Source organism: Mercenaria mercenaria, chromosome 7 (assembly GCF_021730395.1).
Source record: "Mercenaria mercenaria strain notata chromosome 7, MADL_Memer_1, whole genome shotgun sequence".
Taxonomy (NCBI): Eukaryota; Metazoa; Mollusca; class Bivalvia; order Venerida; family Veneridae; genus Mercenaria; species Mercenaria mercenaria.
In genome coordinates, this window is record NC_069367.1 from 35,628,670 (window position 1) to 35,653,635 (window position 24,966).

General features: G+C 33.1%; 1 protein-coding gene across 1 annotated transcript in view; it reads left to right on the forward strand.

The window, feature by feature from the left end:
• LOC123555940 (G-protein coupled receptor 54-like) overlaps positions 1–24,966 on the forward strand; it is a 74,406-nt gene that overhangs the window by 48,352 nt on the left and 1,088 nt on the right. Inside the window, exons 2-5 of the mRNA XM_045346527.2 lie at positions 15,973–16,096; positions 18,815–19,038; positions 21,749–21,908; positions 24,237–24,365. Of these exons, the coding sequence (XP_045202462.2) occupies positions 15,973–16,096; positions 18,815–19,038; positions 21,749–21,908; positions 24,237–24,365 (637 nt within the window). The remainder of the gene's footprint in view (positions 1–15,972; positions 16,097–18,814; positions 19,039–21,748; positions 21,909–24,236; positions 24,366–24,966) is intronic.

Genomic DNA, 24,966 nt, shown 5'->3' on the forward strand with positions numbered 1-24,966 from the left:
TGTGTAGACGACTGCATCATTTTCTGCAAAGAATTGTTTGAGCCGAACAAAATTATTCTGGTTAAAATTTGTGTAAACATAAAACACTGAGACAACTCTGCCATGGTGAACAGGCACTTTTTCATCTAAAAACAATGGCCTTTAACCTCTAGTCATGCAAGCATATGCATAATTAATTACTACGGACACATTTGAAAAAAGGCTTTAATTAATCCATGGTCAGTGATTTATGTAAATACCAAATAAAGAAATGCCCTGGGGAAATTATGACATTTTCTGAACTGAAAATTATAAACGAACAAATAGTATTTTGGAAGAATTACCCCAACGGGATTTCACAAGATGAAATATGTTAATGAGCAGGTAACATAAAATATTACTATTCCATTGCATTAAAAACCATTGACAGAATCGCGATTGACAAACGGTGTTCACTCCAGAATGTCACTCTAAAATCGGAGTATTTCCATTGGGTAAAATAGTTTAGGGTGAGTCTCTACAATATAGTATAGCGTTGACAGAAAAAGACAAGTCCCAATACAAGGAAGTGTGTTAGAGACTGGCACTGTCACTCACAGGTTGAAATCTAGAGTTTACTACTTAATGCTAAAATGTTACACAAAGCCATGGTCACTTTAGAAACATTATCTATCATTTTCGTGTGTTGCTATGCTACTGTATATCTGCGTATAGAAACCTTGCGTTATCTTTAAGTGCACGTGATAAAGACTCATGCAGTAACTAAGTAAATTACCTTTAAAATTTGGTCACGTACGATTTGTTTGTTTGTTTTGGATTTAACGCCGTTTTAACAGTATTTCAGTCATGTAACGGCGGGCAGTTAACCTATCCAGTGTTCCTGGATTCTGTACCAGTACAAACCTGTTCTCCGCAAGTAACTGCCAAAAACTTCCCCACATGAATTATCAGAGGTGGACGACGAATGATTTAAGACACAATGTCTTTTATCAAATCGTCACGGAGAACACACGCCCCGCCCGGGGATCGAACTCGCGACCCGGCGATTCGTAGAACAACTCTCTCCCTACTGGGCTAAGTGGGCGGGCTTATACAAATTATATTACAGGGCTAAAAAAGTAACCTTTCCGCACTGTTATGTCTTCATACAACTGTACGTTTTCTCCGACAGAAACCGTTTAGTAAGAAAAAATGTATTCCTTGTGAAACAAATAATTTACGACAAGTTTTCGACAAGTAATTTAGTTGTTCGGGTCTTGAATTGAAGATAAGCGTCTCTCATTTATTCGTCATTTTCCGCCCATTTATTTCATAGAACAAGTGTCAAGCTAAACCAAATATTCAATCTCCAAGCCAGAGGTCAATTTCGGAGCAATAGTATTCATTACTTTTTCACGCTGTGCGCCTGCAACAGAGGTATATAATGATAATTGGCCTTCGTGAATTTACTTGTGTTTTTTTTTCTTAATCACGCCCAGGGTTGTCGGTCACATGAAGAAATAATTTCGGAAGATCCTGTGACGTATTCATAAGCAAAATGATTTCAGGAAGAACTTGGGAATTTGTTTTCATTCTGCATTGTAGCAACTTATCTTGCGGTTATCATAATTAAGCTTTCGAGTATTTAGTGTCACGGTATCGTTTGACATACAAGGACATGCATTCCTATAAATAATGTCAGCTCACTTCAGGCATCATCAATATCTTTGAATTGTCAAAATAATTTAAAAAATCTTAAGAATTAGATACAAGGGGGTTATTCGATCTACTCCTTACCATGGAAAAAAAATGGCGGCCAAAACTGAAAATGTGAGTTTTTCTTACTTTTTTGCTTTTTCAATGATATCTAGACAATAACACACGTCTATCAACCTGCTCCACTGTTTTCTCCATCTACCGGTACCTTTCACTTTGGAAACAGCACTTTAATTTGTCTGGAATGCTGGTCATGAAATTCGAATCGATGGAAAATTCTCCGGTAAACACGGGATAAGGAATAGTGCGACTTGCAAAAATGGTCTTTTTACCTAATATACCGCAGGTTGTAAGCTATTTTTCTGCTTTGAAGGAATATTTCCATATACTTATCTAATACTGTTGGTTTTGAGCAGATCACAGTTCGTATTTTCAAAAAAAAAAAAAAACAATTTTTGTCCGATGGTAAGGAACAGTGTGCGAAAATTAGAGGATAAGGTGCAGTGCAATTTTTTCAAACGGATTTTACAGTTTTCTCTCATCGTTTCTGAGATAACCAATTGACATTTCTCTACCATGTTATAATTTAAGAGGTCTGAATCGTGACCCTGTTAAACTACACTAATATTGTAGATGAACCATAGTGTAAACCCTCCTATCGTTAAAAGTCGTAAATGACGAACAATCGAGTGTTCCTTATCGTGGTTGTTTAAAAATAGGCTCCGGAAGCAAATTAAACATACTATAATTCCAATGAATATGTGTTTATACTTGTTACCTAATGTCAATTGGATTTATCATATCCATAATCCAAAAAATGTACAAAAGACAATTTAAAATGATACATACGTTACTGGTGTCATGCGCAAGTTTTATACAAAAAATTCACAACGCTTGACCGCTTTAAATTTATAGTTAATGACGGACTTTTTAGTAAATGCAAAGAATACATGTTCCCTAATTACTAATAACTGCATCATAATACGTATGTTTGTGTTATTACGATTCCTAAACAATAAAACAGATATGACGCCGATGAAGGAATACTTTGGTTATGGATCTATCCTACTATGAATATATGACCTTGACATATAAAGAATAGCGTTTTTATGTCTTTAAAGGTTATTTCTAGTTTTGTTTCAACTACATGTTATAACATTTGATACAAGATATACTTAGTAGTGATATATTTTTCACTTAAACTTTCCTTATGTAAAGATTCCACTTTCTATGATACAAACGTTACGTTTATTCTAAGACACTGAAAATCACAGCAGTTCATGTTGAACTAAGAGTAGTTTTTTCATGCCAAAACAGTGTATGCATTTTCAATACATCTATCATTTGTCTATTATGAAGCAGAGGTCCTTCTTAATTTAAAAGGCATAAGAAATGGCAAAATGATACGTGATCGATACAAACGTTACCAGTCTTATTTAAAATAACATAAACAAGAAAGTGTCACTCAGTATTAATTGACAGTGTCATCAGTTTGTATCGTCTACGTCGTAAGATGCAGATTTCACACAGGTTAAGTCGCACATTTGTCCTTGAAGACGTGTTTTCTTTTTCTGAAAATGTTCAATGGGCTCAGCTGGAAATGTTCGGTTTAAATAGGAAGCTTAAAGTAAAACCTATTTGTGATTATATGACAAATATTTTTTTTGTTTCAATTAAATTTATGTTGTTGTACATATTGAGTACGCCATAAACACAGTAAAAATTATTGATACATACGTTACGTATAGTAACGTATGTATCCTTTCATGCCTGATATATGACTGACAGTCCTTTTTATACAACATGAGGCTTATTTATTTTTTGAAGTCAAGGTTCCAAGATAATACGCTCAGGCGTTTTAATTTGCTAAAAAGTTTTGTTTTTATCACTATTTTTGTTTAAAACACGTCATGCAAATTCTATTTTTAAAATCTGATAATATATGCTTTAATATTAATTTCTTGTTAAAAAGGTTTTGTTTACAGAATTGGTCGTATGTCATAGTGTTTTTATCATAAAGATACATGTTTAACATTTTTTTTAATACAAAATGAATGGAAACAACATACCCGTGGTACACATCAGGTTAACATTATTGTAACATCAAGGGCTAAAATCTGAAAGGTGTATCGAGAATGTGAGAAGGCTAAAGACAGTGCGCTACTTTAAAAAGAGAGAATCAGACAGTGAAACTATTACCTCCCTGCTAATTAAATCCTTTGGCAAACAGAAAAGGGAGGAGAGAAAATAAGAAAAACAAAACGAGAAACGGACTTCGAGACTTCGAAAAAAAAAACAGTACTTTTTCACAAGAAATGTATAATATGACATTATACATTCCCTGTGAAAATGTACCGTGTTTCTTTCGGAGTATCGAGAGTCTGTTTCTTAGTTTGTTGAATAGGCTTTGGTTGTTCGGGCGCAGGCTTAACCGAAAAGATAGTGTTTGTAGTTTTTACTAAGAACGTATGCGACCTTATATTACATTATTTTCGTTTCTATTAAAATCGATACCTTAAAACGAATAGCTGCCGTAGAACTGGTAGCTAAAAGGTAAAAGAGCTAGCTTTAATTACTGTTAAGGTAAAAATCTGCAAGTAAAAGGGCATAAAGTTTTGTTCCAACCGTGATATATCTTGAAATATTTTTTACAAGACTGTTAATATATTTGAAAGTCTTTACAGTAAAGACAGACTTAATTGAACTGTTAACTTTTATATGTAGAATTGTTTGTTTTTGTTGGTGCTTGGTTCATGAATGTGGTTGTACTCAAATAAAATTATCTTTTCTTCATTATTTAGAAAAGTTCTGACACGGTGACTTGTGGTTATATTTAATTTTTAATATTAGAATAAGTACTTTTTCTTTGTGCATTTCATTATATACAGCTTAAAGTGGTGTGATTCATGGATTCAGTGTCAAAAGCACTTGTTATAAGAGCTGCTACTTACAAATATACAAGAGAACGAGATTATCAAAGCCGCCTTTGAAAATACGAATAATTAATTTGACAATCGTAAGAAATAATTAATTTGAATAAATAAGTATTTGTGCTTTTGATTTACAATGGTCGACTTCAATTTGATGGCAATCTTGAACACGAATTTTGATGCCCGAAAATGAATTTATTCGTTAATTTGGGATACATACGTTACCATCAGCATATTTCTGTTCAGTTTTGACAAGTTTAATATGTGTTATTGTTGATTGACATAAATGTTTCCAAGAAAAGCTTGATAATTAAATGTTCTTAAATTCGTGGTATAAGATACATATTGTTGGTAAATAACAATCATATTTGCCACATATTAAGCCTTACTTGAATGTATTTTTTTCTCATACCTATGTGCAATGATACTTACGTTACTTTTGTAATGCAGCTTAAGATACAAGCAGGACACATAAAATATTCAAATTGCTGTTCCATATATATATGTTAATGGCATCGTAAGAGTATATCTATGATTTTATGAGCTTATTATGTTTGCGATTTGCCTTTTGTCAATGTTTTTAAATATGTTTTGTTACAGTTGAATGTTCGTTCAATAATCTACTAGCGAACTCGCGAGGTAATATTCCTTAATAACTCTAAGCCAACGTTAACTTATAATGTAAGAGTTAACCATAATTATGAAAAGTTGTATACATAGTTATAGCTTCAACCACGAATAATTTCCGGTCTTTGTATCCATAAAATCGTGAATTAGTGCGCCTAAATTTCGCATAACGTATGTATTTTAACGCAAAATTACAAAGAATGCATAACACCTAAACAAGTTAAGTGGTGTTGCTGCGTTTTCACTATCTTTAGTAAAACACATTGTATTTTAAGTAGGTTTAACTTTTAATGGTTTTTAAGACAAAAAAAAAAATAATACTTCAACATTTTTGTAAGGCAATTGCTTGTTATTAATGACTTTGGGCGCTATACCAGATAGAAAGTTATAAATACTTAAATGTTGGCGAGGGATACTACATGTATATTAAATACTTGCTGAACTTTTGGTTTTCAGTACATCACGTTTCTGATAGACAGGCGGATACCTTTTAAATCTTACTACATTTAGCAAGAGATAATTATAAATGATCACCAAAATATTATTGTAATAGAATTTTACTTGATTGTCTCTGAAAAAGAGCGAAGTAAAACGTTGCTTGAAGAAGTGAACTGCACCTTATCCTTTTATTTTCGTACACTGTTCCTTACTATCAGACAAAAAACGGTGTAATTTAAAATTACGATTTTTAATCGGCTCCAGACTAACCATGATGGAAATATATATTGATTCTTTACTTCTAATCAGTAAAATAGCTCACAATTATTTGAATTATAAGGAAAAAAGACCATTTTTGCTAATCGCACTATTCCTTATCCCGTGTTAACCGGAGGATTTTCCATCGATCCAAATCCCATGACCAGCATTCCAGACAAACTACAGCACTGTTTCCAATGTTAAAGGTACCGATAGATAGAATAAACAGTGGAGCAGGTTGATAGCCATGTGTCATGGTCTAGAAATCCTTAAAAAAGATAAAAGTAAGAAAAACTCACATTTTCAGTTTTTGCCGCCATTTTGTTTTGGTGGTAAGGAGTAGATCGAATACCCCCCTTGAGATAAAACTATCTTATTCCTTTACATTATAATACTGTTCATCGACTTTTGTATAATATTTGCTAATTAAGATGGAACTTAAGCGTCTGTAAAAGTCTGAATCATTTAATCGGATTTAGAAATAGGATTTACAAGCAAATCAAATATTGAACGTGTTCGAATTCCCTGTGAAATTATAATGCTCTAAGCTTCACACCTCTGGCAATATAGGAATGAAATACCTCGCGTACATACAACAGATTGCTTTGAAGGTATATTAGTTTCCAAATGTCACATTTAATTCATATACTTTTTTAATATGTAAACATATATTTCAGCTTTTATTGTATTAACAGTATTATGCATTACGTTTAAAATAGTGCACACTATACTATATACATGCATAAACACGGTATAAATTTGACTACCACTAAAACAGCTGGCTGATGTTTTAGCAACCAACAGTAATTGTATGACATTTAAGTGCAAACTTAAAATACAGCTAGGATAGGTGAAGATCAATAGAATAACAGAACACGAAAATGAAAAGAAAGCATGTTCGCTTACGGGCCTTGAGCTCGAAACTAATCGGATTTGTAAATATGACCCTATGTGAAAAAGCACAGTCTATTACTAGATACAACCAAAAGTCTGGTAATTTGAGACGAAAGTGCAACATCCCTTACGAAGCCTTGCTTTGGCTAAATATGTAAGCGAAGATATGAAAACTCAACATTGTTTAAGTTTCGATGATAGTCGTTTACTGTACAAACTGTTTTTAATTTAGTAACAATGTTTATCTTATCTACACGTACAAATCCTATTATGATAAAGTTATATAGATTTTTATCATTATAGATGTCATAAATTATTAGACATAAAAATAATATATGTACTGCATGCACATCTATAAGTAGTACACAATGGGTGAATATAAATATTTTGGAATTGCTGCCATACCATATCTGTAACTAACGCCAAGAATTATACGACTGGCAAAAAACTGCCATATATCTTATGTATTCACTCGAATAGAAACCAATGTTTACACAGAAGAGACATTTATTGGAACAAATAAATGCATTATATCTGAATTAAGTCATCACCAGGAGTTCATTTGTTGGACAAGGCATTAGGAGGGTGACAGAATCTGAAAGTTTTTCCGGCTTCCATAATAGGTTTCCTACGGTGTTTTGCGTGACTGTCATTGTTCAACATTTATTGCCAATGCAATGTCACGTGTGGATGAAGTGTGAATAAATGTTGTTGCTGCAGACTGTACATACGGAAAGAGAAATGTCTTGTTTGTATCAAACTTGTTATGTTTCAAATCAGTTTCTGGTTCATTTGAGTTACTATGATTGTTTTCGATATTTCATGGCCATGTAAAACTAAATATGTTCGTTATATAAATCATTGTACCTGAAATTTTCTTTTCATACTTAATTTAGATCGAAATTATACACATTGTTCCAATTATCTTAAGACCTGCCACCTGATACTGGCAGGAAAACTCAACGACATAAGGTCAGTAATTCGTTCAAAATGTGTACAGTAGTTTTATATAACTTTTTTTCCCCAAGTATTTCTTTTAAAACTGGTGCCATAAGCATACTTATTCACAGCTTGAATGCATTTTCAATTGCATAAAATAAGACAATTTTCATGTTTATACTCCAACAATGACAACTATAGTGGATCCAAAGCGAATGTACATGTAGAGGTTTAACGTGAGGACAAGCGCAAACATTCGTCTTTTCAAACAGCGATGTTCTATAATGATATGAAGTGAAACAAAGGATCTGAATTAGTGAACTTTAATATCAGAGTGATTTTCGCTTAATTATGTAATATACAAAGATGGTCACATCTAACATTATTTTTAAAGATATTTTTCATATTGAAAAAAAACAACAGTTATGACTTATAGAATTAGTGAGTACTCCTAATTGATATTCAAATTAAAGCGTTTATTATTCAAACTTCAAGTTATTAAAAAATCGTTAATACTCCATTGAATTGTGAAAACCCAATTTTCCCTAACCTTGCAAATACGTTGTTACCTGATTTATATTGATTAGTACGATCTCAACATTACCCTCCTCCAACCCGCGTTACTTTTTGTCGATTTCAACAAAAAAAAAAAAAAAAAAATAAATAAAAATAATAATAATAATAAAAATCCTTATATTTTGTTGCAGGTCATATTTGACAAAATGATTACTGAAAATAATTATATCAAAAGAATGTCTTTCTTATAACACTTTTTTCTTCTATTAAGAGTAATATAAACAAATATGCATGGAAATGAGGCTGCTAATTTGTTGTTCGGATGCATTATATGCTTTGAAAAATCTTTTTATATATTTGAGCATAATGTAAATGACATAAACATGCCCCGTTCGTACAGTTTCTTACATTCTTTAACTTTGATAAACAAACCAAGTCCAACATATGTTTCCATATTTGTTTCATTTCTAAGCTTCTTATATAAACTTAATTAAAACACATATTACCCTAACACATTACAGTATCATCAAAATGTCATTGAATATTCACAAGCATAAAATGTAAAGGCATGAGGAGACAATTTCAGTGGCGACGTATACTGGAATATCGACGAGTAAATGAGAATTTCCAAGATTCATTGAAGTTGCTAAAAGTTATAAATGTTATCAAAACACAAAATCATTTTTTTTATTCTGCTATAGCACAACTTGTGAAATATTTTTTGTTGAGAATTCAGATTAAATTTCTTTTTAATAACAATTTTCAAGAAACCTAAAATTGATTGAAATTCTAAAATAACATGTACTAGCAGACTAATTGTAAATAATTCGATATTTTTTAAAAAAATAGAATAGTTGAACAAAAAAACATCACAGAATAAGATTTACCGCTTTATTGTTTGTAAGACAATAACTCTACATTGATTATCTTCATCATTTAGTGCTATATTTTGGGAAACTTATTCTTCAGAACATATTCCGTGCTGGTAAAACGCAGCATAGCTTTCTCAGTCAATGTTAGTTATTACAGTCAATACAACTTAAGTAATGATCAACTGCTTGCTTGACACGCTACACGAATTTTCTTTATAAAGACTTAAAGGGTAAGTTGAGACTAAACATTTCCAAATCCATTTCAGAAAATTCATATTCCATAAAAAATCAATAGACCCATTAAAATTCCTCTTTTTCTGAGGCTTCCTGTTTACTATGCCTTGAAGATAACAGATATTACATAATATTTCAGTAAGTGCTATCAAAAGAATGATTTACATCAGATTGATTACTTTTCTTAGGACTGATGCCAACATATCACTTGAAATCAAGGAAATGCTATGTCATATTTTCACTTAAATGTAAGTGTACCTGGATTCTGCATCAATACAGCAAGCGTGTTCTTCTCTTCTTCGTATGAATAAAAATAGGAGGGCAATTACTTAGCCTTATATGTTCTGTTAAATTTCATCTTTGAAAAAAGGGGAAATTACGACGTTTAAATGTCGAGCTGATATGCCGGGTCATATTACTGCAAATGTAGGCAGCATGTCGAGTCATTTTAAGGCTTAAAACTTACCAAACCGTTATAATAAAGAGCTATCGTTAGCTGTCCTCTACCCTCGAACATTACATTTATAGAAAATACTTGACATTGAATGGACATGTATAAACAAAACGCAATGTATTTTATATGGGTTATAAAGTAAATCACCTCACATATACACTCTAGGTCAAATGTATATATTACAAGGCCGGATGCATATATTACAAAGTAAAATGACTTTAGCTTGTTTTTTTTTTTAAATAAACATTTAGTATAATAAAGACATAAGATCGATGTACTTTACAAAGTGTAAAACTAAATAATAGTTTACATAAAGACTTAAGTTCAAGTTTAAATCTATCTTAGTAAAACGAGAGTAACCTTTTAAAATATGCGTATAGTACAGTACTGACACAAAATCGACGTCTTTTAAAGACCCACCACGACCTAGTGACCTATTTTTCCTCCCACTAGAACTTGGTGCACATCATTCTCAGACTGATAAAACTGGTATAATACAGCTATTCGACAAGATGACAGGCGGACAATTTAGGCCCTCCAAGAATAATGTGTTTCACCACTTCTTCTGCAAACTTATCCAATCATTCTTTTCTCAGCATAGTTCTTTAAACATAGAATACTAGTAAAACTATCTTACACTGTGACTGTAGAAACAACGTGTGGTCTAAACTCACCTTAATACATCAAGTACTGTGCATACTATTACATTAATTCAATAATATTTTTAGACATTAAACACACTGTCTTGGCCTTATATATTTCACTGTCAATTTGTAACTAGATATCTGCTATTTCTCATTTTCTTCTTGCAAAGCATGTATAATTACCATCATGGAAGTACAAACGAATACAGTTATTCTGTGGTGCATCTTTAAATGGGGTAAAACTAAATCACTTCTAATATACACTCGCGGTCAAATGTATATCTCACAAAGTTATGCAATAACAACCTTTTGAAATATGCTTAATGTATAATTTAGCGCTTACAGAATAAATTACCAAAATAACTATTCCGTTTATTTGTCATTTTAATTTAATAGCGTTCCTACATAAAACACATTTAATATCTTATATACAGAGTTCAATACTCAGCAGAACCACAGCTTCCTGAAACCGCGAAAGCGTAAATATAATTATATATTTAAATGATGTGTTAATATATACACAAAATTACATAGACAAAGAAAACAAAACACGCAGAGGAAAAACGATTAAGGAAAAGTTAGAACACTGATGGGGAGTGATTTGAAGCTGTTATAGCTGCACAAACACCACTAGTGAGATTAATTCAATAAGTAGTACATTACTCCCGCAAGATTCTGAAGTAAAACTATTCTAGATACTTATTAGGTGGATCCCTAAAACAAGAAATGGTAACAGAATTGTGTGCCTACTACAAAAAAAAATGTGTTAATTTATAAAACAAGCAAGACTAGACTAGCGATCTATATGGAGGTGTACACAATGTCATTACAGAGAGCAACAAGAGAAACACAAATACGGGCCCGCCAGAACAGGTAAAGGGCAGGTATCAAAACGGGTCAGTCCCGGAGTTTTGTACCGGGTACGTCAGAAAACAAAACACACAGAGGACGTAAGTCTACTCTTGGTAAAACGCCAAACACGCGATTTGTTTCAAAATAGGCGGATAATAACCTTTTTATATACATTTATAGAAGCAGTTTGACTTAACATAAATGCAATGTTACATTAGAAGTAACAGAAAGGATATTGAAATTAAATTAGATGAAATACATGTAAATGATATACCTGCTTTGTAAACTTTGAACATAGAAATTAACATTTACTACAGTACTACATAATTATGCAGAACACCAGAATATAGATAGTTTGATGTTACAGATAACACAATCGTATCTTGTCAATCGTTGAACAACATCTCATCAAAACATAATGTAATCACTATAATTCTTGTTTACAAAAACAATAATGCCCTGAAACTATGTCTGTGCTGATAAACACGGTGTAGCAAAACATGAATTTGGCCTTAAGGGCAAAAAAAATATAACTGTAGTACGTTAGGTATTTTGTAATTGAAAGCTGTGATGTAATTCATCGAATGTATATTGATAGTAGTGCTCCCTTTTGGGAATTTTGAATCTGGGAATCATAAACGTAACGCAAATATGTTTTAAGTGTGTGGCAAGACAAGTAAAGATAGAAGTAAAAATGGCCATGGCAGTCTAGTGGTTCTTTGACTCAGAGGGAATATCTGGGGAAAGGAATAAAAAACAGAATAGAAAAAAATATTTCACTTATAATCAGATTCAATTACGTATCTGGATGCAGACGTGTGCTCTGAACTGCAATGAAGTAAAGTCAGTTTTCAATAGCCACGCTAAAAATATCTACAATAGTTAATCTAAATTCCAAATTAGGAAAACAAAACCAAAAATCGACTACATTAGTCTGCAGTTCTGTTTAAATGTAAACAAAATTCACGATTCAATTCGTTTTCCTTTTATGACAATTTTAACATTACTGTATGTCTACCAGGATGTACTTGAATTATAGAATGACCATCGGAAGGTACATTATTACCAAAAAAAAAAAAAAAAAACAAAGAAAAATATCAAACAGGGAATGCCACGCACCAAAAGCGCAGCCTCTTCAAAACGAACCCCCCAGGGTTACCCTTGGTAACACTTTAGAAATGTCACAAATATTCAGACTGAACGTTGCTGTTTTAATACTGGGGCATGTTTCACAAAACATTTTCGTACGAAGTTCGCAAGATTTTTGGTACCCAAAACGTACGGAATATTTAAGAAGGTCGTACGTATTTTTTTCACAAAACTGTCGTACAAACTCACTGCGAAAGTTTGTAAAATTATTTCGAGCGAACTTTTTTTTTCACAGAAAGTCTGTTTCTGCCAACGTGTAAAATAATTTCCCGTGTTCAAGATGAAATAAGTAATCATAAAACAGCGGACATAATTCACAGCAGATGTAGAATAAATGAGAGAGACTGGAAGTTCGATGTCCTTTCGTGACAGCCCTTAATGACTACCGATGACAAATGTAATCGAAGTTCCTGTTTCAGAGTAAAAGCTAATCATTCTCGATATTGTATAATTTAAGAGAAAAATAAAAACAAACATCTTGCTCTATCAAGTGAAGATTACAAATTGTACCTCGTAGATTTATTTTCAAAGTCAGGCGAGATAAAAGGAGGATCTATTAAATAAACTGGCGTCTCTTTTAAGAAGAAAATAAAACGTAATGGAAACAGCTTCACTGTGTTAATTTTTAAAAAAAAATAATAGGTAAGGGTAGATTTCTCGGAAGCACACAGCGCCGAAAACACAGCCTCAGAGCCACGCATTTGCAAAGTAGGCCCACAAAAAAAGAAGCTGTAACGGACATATTACAGACGGGTTGTTTAAAAATTCCAACAAGTACATTTCAGTTTTATGCAAAATATAGATAGAGGGGGGAAGAAGGGGTAAGGGTAGAAAGATGGATGGGGAGGGGGTTGAAGGGGAAAGTACAACAAGGATGAAGCCTGAATACCGTGCGCCACAATAAGATAAAATGCGATAAATTTTATTTTTAGACAAATAAAAAAGCCATTATGACCTTTTACAATCAGCTATATCTACATGTTATAACAGTAGTTCCAACATGACGATACGGTTGAGAGTGTATGCGACAAGGAGGCACACATGAACCTCTTAAAAAGTATAGGCGTAATGTGCATGTTAGAAGAGGGCACATCATACGATCGGATTCCTTTTTTTTTTTCAGAAAGTGAAATTCGATCGACTCTTGGTGATTATTAGGTACAATACAATAGGGTTAATATTATAAAAATAGTAGCTCGACCTGGGATGCTGTATTCGGCTCGAGTGGATTTTTCCAAGATCGGATCCCACGAGTCGCGCAAGCGCCGAGTGTGATCGACCTTGCAAAATCCACGAGAGCCGAATAGAAAATCCCAGATCTAGCTACTGTAATAATGAACCGTTTATTATATACCTCTATATTTTTGTTTGTTGTTTTGTTATTTAACGAAATATTCAATGTTCATCGATATTAAAATGGAACTAAGTGAAGTTTTTATGTGCGCTATTTATAGAACTGTGTCAGGTTATGCATTCCGGCAGCATATAATACGGAATTTAAAAGGTACAATACGGATTTCTTTCTGCCTGTTTATATTTAAATGTTAAATACAATAGGGTTATTAAAACATCTGGGATGCTGTATCGGCTCGAGTGGATTTTGCCAGATCGGATCTCACGAGGCGCGCTTGTGCCGAGTGTGATCCGTCCTTGTAAAATCCACGATAGCCGAATATAAAATCCCAGATTTTGCTACTGTTGTAATAACCCTTTTATTATATACGTCCACCTTTTTCTTTGTTTATTTGTAATAGAACGAAATCTTAGATATTTGTTGATGTTTAAATGAAATGAATGATGTTTTTGTGTGCGTTTTTTATATTTATAACTGTGTCAGCTCATGCATATTCAATGAAAGTAGTCTGGCAGTACGCTGGTTAAACATGGGATTTTTGGAAGGTACAATACGGGACTTTTTCAACCTGTTCGTATTTCCTTGTGAAATGCAAACTGTATTTTTGGCAGAATTTAAATAAGTTTATAATAAAAGCCGATAGATCTATTTAACAGAATTTACATAGGAATTTACATAGGTATAAAATAAACATACATACTAAGCCTTATAGAAAATTTTGTATTACGTAAATCACGCAAAAGCAATATTCAATTTGATAGAAATATAAACCTGGATGATATCGTTGTAGGATATTGTTTTTATACACCTCGAAATTTCTTTAACATTTTATTCCAAACAGTGATTTATCGTTGGCTGTACTCTCGTGATACGATTCCTTTGCATCTTTAGTCCAACCTCTGATTTTTATCAAGAGCAAATTACTGTCTGAGATATATCATTTGATTGTCAAGTTTTGTAACCTACATCTTTGGAAATATTCACGAAATGATTGCCAGTTTTGTGTGTTTTTCCTTTCCACTGCGCCACTAAGAAGTTTGACGCTATGACGTAATACTTGTGACGTACAGGAATCTATCAAATGTTTGTTTTGATATATGTACACGTTGAACATACTTAGTTTATTGTTTATTCTGTCAGTATTTCGTTGTTTACTTATTTCATGATTCCTTTGTACCTGGCTGGCGGCTCAACAACCGGTCTCTATCAGTAATACGACCTGTCTCCAACAGGATTCGAACCTTATTCATTAGGCCACCGCAGCGTAATGTATATTGAAAAAGGATAGTTATTCGTCTAAGAGAAAAATTGAAATGAAGAAGTTTTATCAACCTCAATGAAACTAGCAACTACGATTCAACACATACACCAATATTCGAAATCGAAGAATAAGATCAGTAGACTGGGTCTTGATGTTATGGTTTCCTTTAGATAATGTACCCTACGGGAGGGTTTTTTTCCGTTTCAGAAAATCATTTTCTTTAGCATAAAATTTGGCGTGCTTCCGCACATGTACATATATATATATATTTTTTTTTAAGTAAAGCGTAATCATAAATCAATATATTGACATTTTATTGGAGATATATTTCTTCCTTTTGTTCATATTAAGTGACTTAATACAGAATTTCTAGAATAATACTTTTGCCATTTTTAACAATTGATTAATGTACATGTATGATTGCAGTACTTATTAACTAAGTTTCGAAAACAAAAACGGTATAATGTAGATTGCCAGACTGATTTGAAATTCTGATATTAACTAAAGTTTTAGCATAAGTATACGGGATATGTAAGGGGTTTCTGATAGGTTCTTGCTAGGAGGTTAATACTTGTAGTCTGATAACGTATATTTTCAATTAAAAAAGTTTGGCAATAATGTGAAAATTAAACAAACATATTCTGCATTTTATTGATGTTCCGTTACATATACAAAGTCCGTGTGACAGATATTTTAACTTCGCAAATATTTGCTTAAATTCGCAACTTTATGAATTTAAGAACTTTCGTAAAACACCTTTATATGATGATATGCGTAAGAATGTCTACCATAAAACACTATCCTACAAAGCGAAACAGGTCCCTGATTTCGTATAATATAGTCCAGCAATTACAATTAACCTATTTACTATTTCAGGTATTTCGTCATTGTAATGCCAATGCAGAGCAGGCGGAGATGTACGATCGGGAAAACAAGAAAGCTCTTGGTAACGGTGTGGATTTTGTCAACATTTTTGTCTGCACCAGCGCTGTATGTACGGGTAAGATCAATTTGTGTGAGCAGCAAAACTTTCAGAATTAGAGCGGAGGACCGAAGCTTTAGGTAGTTCTGCGCGTTTGATGAATCGGAAGTGTCGGCGTAGTGTCATTTATTCGGAAAATTAAGAAATAATAAGTTCCCAAGCGTGGTTTATCGTAGAATAACCCGTTTTTTGAGTTCTTATGCGTAAGAATATATCACGAATGCCGTAGGTCTGAGTGATATATTGTTTCGAATAAGAACGAAAAACTCTGATTATTCTATGATAAATCACACTTGGGAACTTGTTATTTCGATTCTAACACGACATGCTAGTATCAACAGTGTTAGTAAAAATGGTAACTATTTTAAGACATGAACTACACTTCGTTCTACGCACCTGAATCATTCTATATATAGACGATGACGTCACTTCTTTGCATGCGAATGGGTTATCGCAAAATAGCCTTTGACTGATTTCTCCTACGTGTATATAGGTTATTTGCTGGTCGTGTTAGAATGTAGAATAATAAATCTTAGTCGTTATGCAGATTGCATAAATGTTGCCGGCAGCCTTTTAAATGTATTAAACAGTCAGCGCTGCTGTCTTACTTAATTTTGACAAAAGAGAGGTTTCATATAAAATGGTCAGAAATAGCATAAAAACGCGGCAATGTTAGGACTAAATTGATATTTGGTGAACTATGAAAAATTTAGCACATGGACCTGTACTTTTTATTTAGTCGCATGAATGAAAATACGTAAATTAACAATTATGTACAGTTTTATTAAAATCGTTTTTTTTTTCTGTGAAACTATTTCTGCACTCGATGATTTCATCAAAAGTGAGTCTGATCATACAGCGCAAGTGCGAAAATTAATATGAGGAATATTCTTTTCAAATCAGTCTAACATAAAGTCAAACACATGGTCCTGTCCTTTTCAACAGCTGTATTATTTTTCTCAGGGTACAATAATACTTGGAAAATATATGGTTTAATAAAATTCTACATTGTAAAACGGTACTTGTTTCAAAGGTGCAAAACTACCTTAAAATAATTAACGTAGTATTGAGGCTAGACAATTGGTATTGGAAAGACTTTTGTGTATAAATCTGTCTTAGTTTCAGAAGGTCGTTTGTAATTAACCCGTATAATAAGCTGGTGAGTATTCGGCATTTATGAGAATCTCTTAACATGATTTACACTTTAAAGGTCCAATACTAAAAAAGTGAACATTTTAATTTCTTTTAAAAAGCACAGAAACTATTTCATTTTATTGGAAAATGAAAGTTGGTATGTAGAAATTCGAAATAAATCGCAGTATATGTACAATTTATGAAGAAAGTTAAAAAGACCTGGGGGGTCATTCTGTCGATTTATTGAAATTTCAACATAATACACATACATTTCTGTAAATTTTGACCTGCCAATCTTCATTATTTAGTGTCTTGCAGAAGTCTATGCACTGGCTATGAAAAAAATTGCCAACTCACTTTCCCTTAGTAATGGACCTTTAATCATTTATATAGGGATAAATAGCCTTCCCTTGTGACCACTGGAACTAAATCATTTGGAACAGGAAATACTCAAGGGACCAATTGGATAGGATTTTATGCTAGAACAATCTTTCAAAGTTTCTTATTTTATCAAAATATGACGCGTGACCACTGGAACTAAATCATTTGGAACAGGAAATACTCAAGGGACCAATTGGATAGGATTTTATGCTAGAACAATCTTTCAAAGTTTCTTATTTTTTATCAAAATATGACGCGTGAACTGTTGAACTTTATAACCGTTTAGTCTCTAGGGTATTTACTGATCCAGATGGTTGTTATGAGTTGTTACATGGTCAATAACGGCAGCTCATTGTGATTAATTGATTGTGAACTTCTATGTTGTCATTTAGGGTCAGCATAAATGAACTTGACTGGGCCAGATTATAACGAGTTTTTCCCTATCAATCTAAATGCTAACAAGTTTTATGCTATTTAGTTCAATAAATCATTATGCTATTATATACTATGTCTTTATATTTTACCGTTTGTACAACAATCGATCTAGGTTTTACATTATTTCTTTATAAATATCAGCTGTTAAGACATCAGTATAAAGTAAGTGTATTACTAAATTAAATAATCTATTCCTAAGCTATCTGAGTCGGCTGTGTTATACAACACAGATCCATGTAATATTTTCACCAAGGTCAAAAGATGGTTTTATATTAAATCAACTTTTACTCGTAGCTTTATAATCAAATCAAAATACGTACGTTTGGTTTTTAGATCCAACTTTATGCACTTTGACTGAGCGCGCCATTTCACAATTAAAATCCCTTAAAATATTGCATGGTGATCTGTAGCTAAGGCGGACTATCTTCTGTCATCACGCAACAATAAATATGGTTGTCGGACTTAATCAGTTATAAAACAAATATTTGTCATAGCAACAAACAAATGGTGTGATTTAGCACATAACCACAAAATAAGCAAGTGTCGGACTGAAATAGACTGATTTGCATTTGCCAAAAATTGGTCATTACATAATCTAAAATTCATAAATTATGGTTGCCCCTAAATGTGTAGCATAATTGTGCCAAGATTTTATTTCGGTGAACTGCAGTTACTATATAAGAACTTAAAGAACTAAAAGTTGATATCAACCACAAGGTAGTTCATTCTGATACATACATATGTCTTGTAAAAATTTACAGCTGATAAATGTCTTTACCCAAACAGGACACGCAACAAACAACCTACCACAATAATGACACTTCGGTGACGCTAGTATTTTGTTCCGATCATGGCCTCAGAGATCACCAGAGATTGTACTTCGCCATCTACCAGCTGATGATAATGTTCGTGGTTCCCACTGGATCAATGCTTTTCTGCTACACCGTTGTTATTTATGTCCTATGGATCAGTGGAAGGACTTTAGTGAATTTAACCTCTACTTCTCACTCGTACGTATATCTTGTTTGTTCGTAATAGTTACAGCCATGGGCTCATCAGTTGTTTTTTATTTGTTCTGGAAAACAATTCATCCGCTCTTCAGAACTGATTTACTTAAATCTTTAGACGGACAATTTTGTTGCATTTGTACGATTTTTTTCGAAGTTGCTGTTATAGAAATTGACGCCGACTGCCGATAAATTATTGTCAAAACTCCTGACTTGAACTTTATATCCCTTTAAAGTAACCTGCATATATTGCTCGTAAATCGTTATTATAAGTATACAGTACACTCTATTGAGAAAATTATCCCTCTGTATAACATGTTATAACTCGAACATAACACCTTATAAAGCATACGCATCTTGATGATGCATCTAAATTGTTTAGAGAGGCCTTAAAGACGAGACTAGCGTAAGAGTGCAATTCTGGAGTCTAAAAAGAAGGAAATACATTTTTACTATGCTTTATTAGATATCTGCAAATTAAGAAAAAAGTGGACTGTTGAACAATTAGGACGATCGATATTTCTGGGGGACCATCTCATAATAATTTAGCTGTATTTTGTGCGGTAGGAAATAAATGCCCATAATGATGATACGATCTGGTTTATTATGCCAACATTCTGCGGTATGGTTTTGACTTTGTGCATCCGTTCTGTCCGTCAGAGAACGGTTTTGTTATACACATCGCCAAAAGTTTTTACCTACCTTCATTACACTTAACTGAAATGTTTTTTTTTCAACATTAGAAATTATACATCTGAGACAAAGTTGTCCGACGTGAATAATTTCGCTTTGAATACACCAAAAAACACACACAATAATGTCCCAATCGTATTGCAACTTGGTCAGAATGTTTGTCTAAACAAAATGTCAGACGATTTTGAAACTAGTTCAAAAATTGGCTACTAGATCTGTCATGTTGACAGATATTCTGACGACCAAATTTTATGTAGATCAAACAGATAATAGAGTCTCTATAGAGCTGAGACGTTTTGTTTTCTGTGATATAACCTAGCGACCTAATAATTGACACAACATTGCCGAGTTTTAAATTTGAACTAGATTTAATGAAACTTTCTGGTCAGTTTTATTTAAATCAGGTAGTTAATAGGCATTAAGATTGTTAAGAATATTTTTCTATGATATGACCTAGTAACCAAATTTTATATCCCATCTTATCATACTTTACATTTTTTTCTATAATGTATAAAGAGAAATGTTCTGACTGAAGTCCATGTGGAAAATATGGCATCAAGAGTGTCAAGACTGTTTTTCTATGATTTAATTACGGAACCACCTGTTAACGTTGGATGACCAAATTTCAAATTTTACCTTGATTATGACAAACGCCATGACTGTGCTTCATATAGAACAGGTAAACAATTAAGTCTTTAGAGTGTTAAAAAGGATTTTCTATTGTTTAGCTTAGGGCCCTTGTTTTGACCCAGTTTCAAAGTTAACCCTACATTTGATAAATGCAAGTATTCTGACCCTGTTGGATAAGATCCCATAGAATATATTGCCTCTTGAGTGTTAACAATGTTTTTGCTATAACACAACATTGTAGACCATTTTAATTTATAGATAATGTAGTTTTACACTAGATTTAGATTTTAGAAAGTCAAACATTCTAATCAGGTTAACCGTCAATGTACAGGCTCAATCAAACCGAGCCTGCAACATTTTCATTTTTGTCGTGTTGAGCAACCTGAGGAGTTTCCACCTTTTCCATGTTTTTTTAAGATCGAAAATAAATCATGGCCTGTAGTGTGTTAGCAATGTTTTCTATAACTTCACAGTCTATTAAATACAATAATGTTGACCCAAAGCAATCCACTTTCAAGTTTTATGTAGCTTTCACGAAGACAAATATTCTGACCAGGTCTGACCAAGTTTTTATTATGATTTTACCTTGTCGCATAGTGTTTTAGCCTAGACGAATCTCAGTATGACATTCTGACTAAGATTACAATTCGGCTAAAACTGTATCCTATAGAGTGTTAGCACTGAAACTGTGAACGAAAAGGGCCATTGCTACCACAGTAGGTCACTTCGAGCACTTTGTGCTCAAAAACTCTGGTGAACTACTCCTAATGATGAATAACTTTCCTGTACAACTTCATAACGGTCGTTAAACGTTTTCCTTTGCGATATATGTAACACATATTTTTCTGACGGACGGACAGACGGACAAACATCTGTAGCTTTACCGCATAGTGGTTGCATATTAAATAATGCTTAATCACCGTTATACGATTATATTGTATTATGTACCCATAATATAATCAAATTATGTGGAGATGGTCCCCGTGATAATTGATCGTGATAGATGCTCAATTTTTCTGAAAATTCATATTCATATTCCATAAACTTGTTGTCCCTAGTTAAAACACAAAGGACAAAATTCAGACGTTTAATAGAATGACATTTTACCTTTTTTAACTAACAAAATGTTCTAATTGTCTGACTCATGTAAAACTGTATTCTGAAAACTTAGTAAGACTTTTGAAATCAAAGCATAAGTTTTGTAGGAAGGTGGTTATTCTTAAAGTAACGCAAATACATATACATATTTAAATTGATTGCATCCCGATAAACATTGTGCGTGGATTCAATTTCAACTGGATTATTTAATCAAAATGTAGCTATGTTGATAATGAATGGAAACTATGAGATTCTGTCTTTTTGAATGTAGAAATATTTTATTTGAACCTAGGTGTCGGAGCATTCCTTTCCGAGAAACTGAACAAGGTTCAAGCGGTTCGTCATCTGACAATATACCAGTACGATCGAGATGTAGAAAGTTTGTTATGCGACGACAATACATCTCGACCAACGTAAATGTAAGAGAGTCCATAATCAAAGGCAGAAAACAGGTATTTATTTGAACATTCGGTCTAGCTTCAATCACATTAAAAACCATACCTGATTTCTAATCAATAGCCCTTAAAGGGAATTCCTATAGTTTTTAATGCGCATCTTTCTGCGCAGCCGACACTTTCTATGGAAAACTGAACTGAAGTCAACATTTGTTGAAACATGTTACAGACAATCTTAAATATGAGGAATCTTGAATGAAATAACATTTTTGATAAGTTATATCAGTAATCAAATGTTGATACTGGGTTGTGTTGTATTGACAAGTATCATGCCTGACAGGTATCTTGCTATTTTTGTGGTTGTGTTTTCACATCGCATTTTAGTATAAAGACAGTGTTGTTCATATAATGTAAGATAATTGACTTAGTACTGATAAGACAATATCACCTTTCAGATTATTTAGTATGCAATTATAGAAAGAATTAAGAATTTTAAAAACTTTTTTTAAACTTTTAGCAGACATACATGTAATCAATTTGGGCAGGTTTGCGCCATTTCCGTCCGAACAGGTTTTTGTATTCTAGCGGTCTTAACATAAAATTTAACCTGGTGACCCATACATTTTTAGCCATTTTTATGCTCACAATACAATTATCTATACACAAGAAAAAAAGAAAAGAATTCTATGAAAGAGTTTTTTCAAAATTTAAAAAAATATTCTTCACTATGGGTATTTTTCATTGAAAAAAGTTCACAAAAGTAAATATGAAACAATATTTTTTTTTCATTTGTACCCATCATTGTAAGGATAGAGTATTACAAACATGACTATGATATCAAGTAAGTATATGATAAAATCTGTAATAAGAAAAAAAACGTATTGTGCTGTCTGGATGTATATTTTGGTTGGTATTTATAAAAAAGCAGAAAATTATGAAAATGTTCAAAAATCGCTGGCAGTTTCAGCAACAGTGGGTGTGTTTAAAGCAATTTTTCACAAAAACAAGCCTGGTGACCTATTATTTTTATTTGTTCATTGTTTTCAGCACACATTTTCCTATCATATATATGAATTTAAAAAAATTCTATGAAAGAAAAAAAATTATCGGAATTCTCTTTAACCGGTGTCGATTTGATACCACGTTTCAAATGTAGTACCATTGTATTCATCAAGTAAGGAAGGCATCCATCTGGCTACAGAAAGTCGGTGGTCTTACGTAAGCGCTCGCTCTAGGCGTAAAAAATTGTTTGTTTTCGGTATCTCGACCTACTCTAAATGTTTTTATGGTCTTGGAGAATATATTTTTTAACATTTTGACTAAGGTCAAGGTCACACTTAGAGGCCAAAGGTGCTGGCGGGCTCGACATTCTGCCCGTGGGCATACAGAATATATTTCTAGTTTGAGCATCATCAAGAGCTTAAAAGTGATTTAAATGATCAACATTGTGTTGCGACCCTGAACACATCGAAAACAAAGAAAAAACTTATTCGTTAAGTGCGCGTGCCGGCGTGCGCGCGCGCGCGTGTGTGTGTGCGTGATTGCGTGCGTGCGTGCGTGTTTGTGTTTCCGAAAATAGGATTATGTCAGTTGAAAATGTTACTGACGAAATCATAATATTATGCAACGATTCCAACTCTATAAATGCCATTTCCTGTAATACATATACATAATTAAGAAATATCTGTCTTTCTGTTACCATTGTGTGTGTTAGGGATTCACCTGGCGGGGATAACCTTTATTTATACTGCCCCGTGACTTTTGAACATGATGGGGAAAGAGAGAGGTCAGGTGCGCACCGTAAAACAACAAAGACAAATATCAAACATAAAACCTGTTTAAGCTCCCCAATGGTGTTTTTGCCACTGACCGTTCCAAGGCGGTGCCCCAATGTGGGATTGCTTTGTATGTGCGTGTGTTTTAGTTGTGTGTATGTCTGCGTGCTGTGAGTTGCGATTTAGGGAGGCTGCGTTTTTTGTAAGGTGGCATTCTCAGTTGGATATTTATCCTTGTTTTTTTTTTCTCTTGGGCTGTGATCAATAACTAACTATTGCCAGATTTTCGCATACATATATCTGTGTATTATCATGAAACGACGAAATTTTATCCAAACCATGAAATCTTGTTCGTGCCAAACAGAGGCAAACCGTACTTTTGCATTTGTTTTATAGATTGATACATGTGAGACATGTTAAAAGGTTATCCGTTAATAAAGAATTCAACATTACAATATTTCTTGGAATCCTGGGCGCTTAGCTAAATAGAGAGAGCGGGCCGTGAGTTCAGTCCATGGGCGAAGCGTATGATCTCCTAGAAATGCAAAATAGTCCGCTGGAACAATGTGATTTTAATGAACAAGTAGTAATACATTAATTTATACTTCAGGTAATCAAAATGCTCATAACAGTGATACTGGTGTTTTTGATATGTTGGGGTCCCCACCTGATATTCCGCATTTTAAAGTATTCAGATTTTGGAGTGAATATATATACGGACGCTCATTTCAAACTACAGGTATGTGTATATTTTTATGTTGAAAACACAATGACTCAACGAAGCTGCAAAGCAATTGTTAGTGAATTCTCTATTGTTCGAAATTTATAGATAAGAATACCTTAACAGTTAATACAGTTTGTTTGTTTCGCTTTCATGTTTTCGATTTTCATTTTGCATTTAACGTTGTATGATTGGCGCCAGACTGAAACATACATTTTAAACATTTCTGGATCCTTTGAACTGTATTAGTTTAACTGGATATTTACTTGTTTGCATATATTCTTTTAGAATAATACAATACTTGCATATGTTCAGTGAAGGATATCACGGTCAAAGTATCAGTTAAAATGTTTTACACAGTCGCACGTCAAAGCATGTTGAGATGTTTTACATGGATGCGCAAAAGCATATTTACTCTTTCAAAATCTAACAATGTATATTCACCATTTAAATGGAAATGCACAATTGTTCTATTTATCACATAATCAAAGCCCTTAGTTTTTTTTATCGCCTGAGTTATCACGGTTCGGTATTCATATGCGCAGGAACTTAACCACGAAGGCGTTAGCCCGAGTGGTTAAATATCTAAGCATCTAAACGATGAACCGTAGTAAATTAG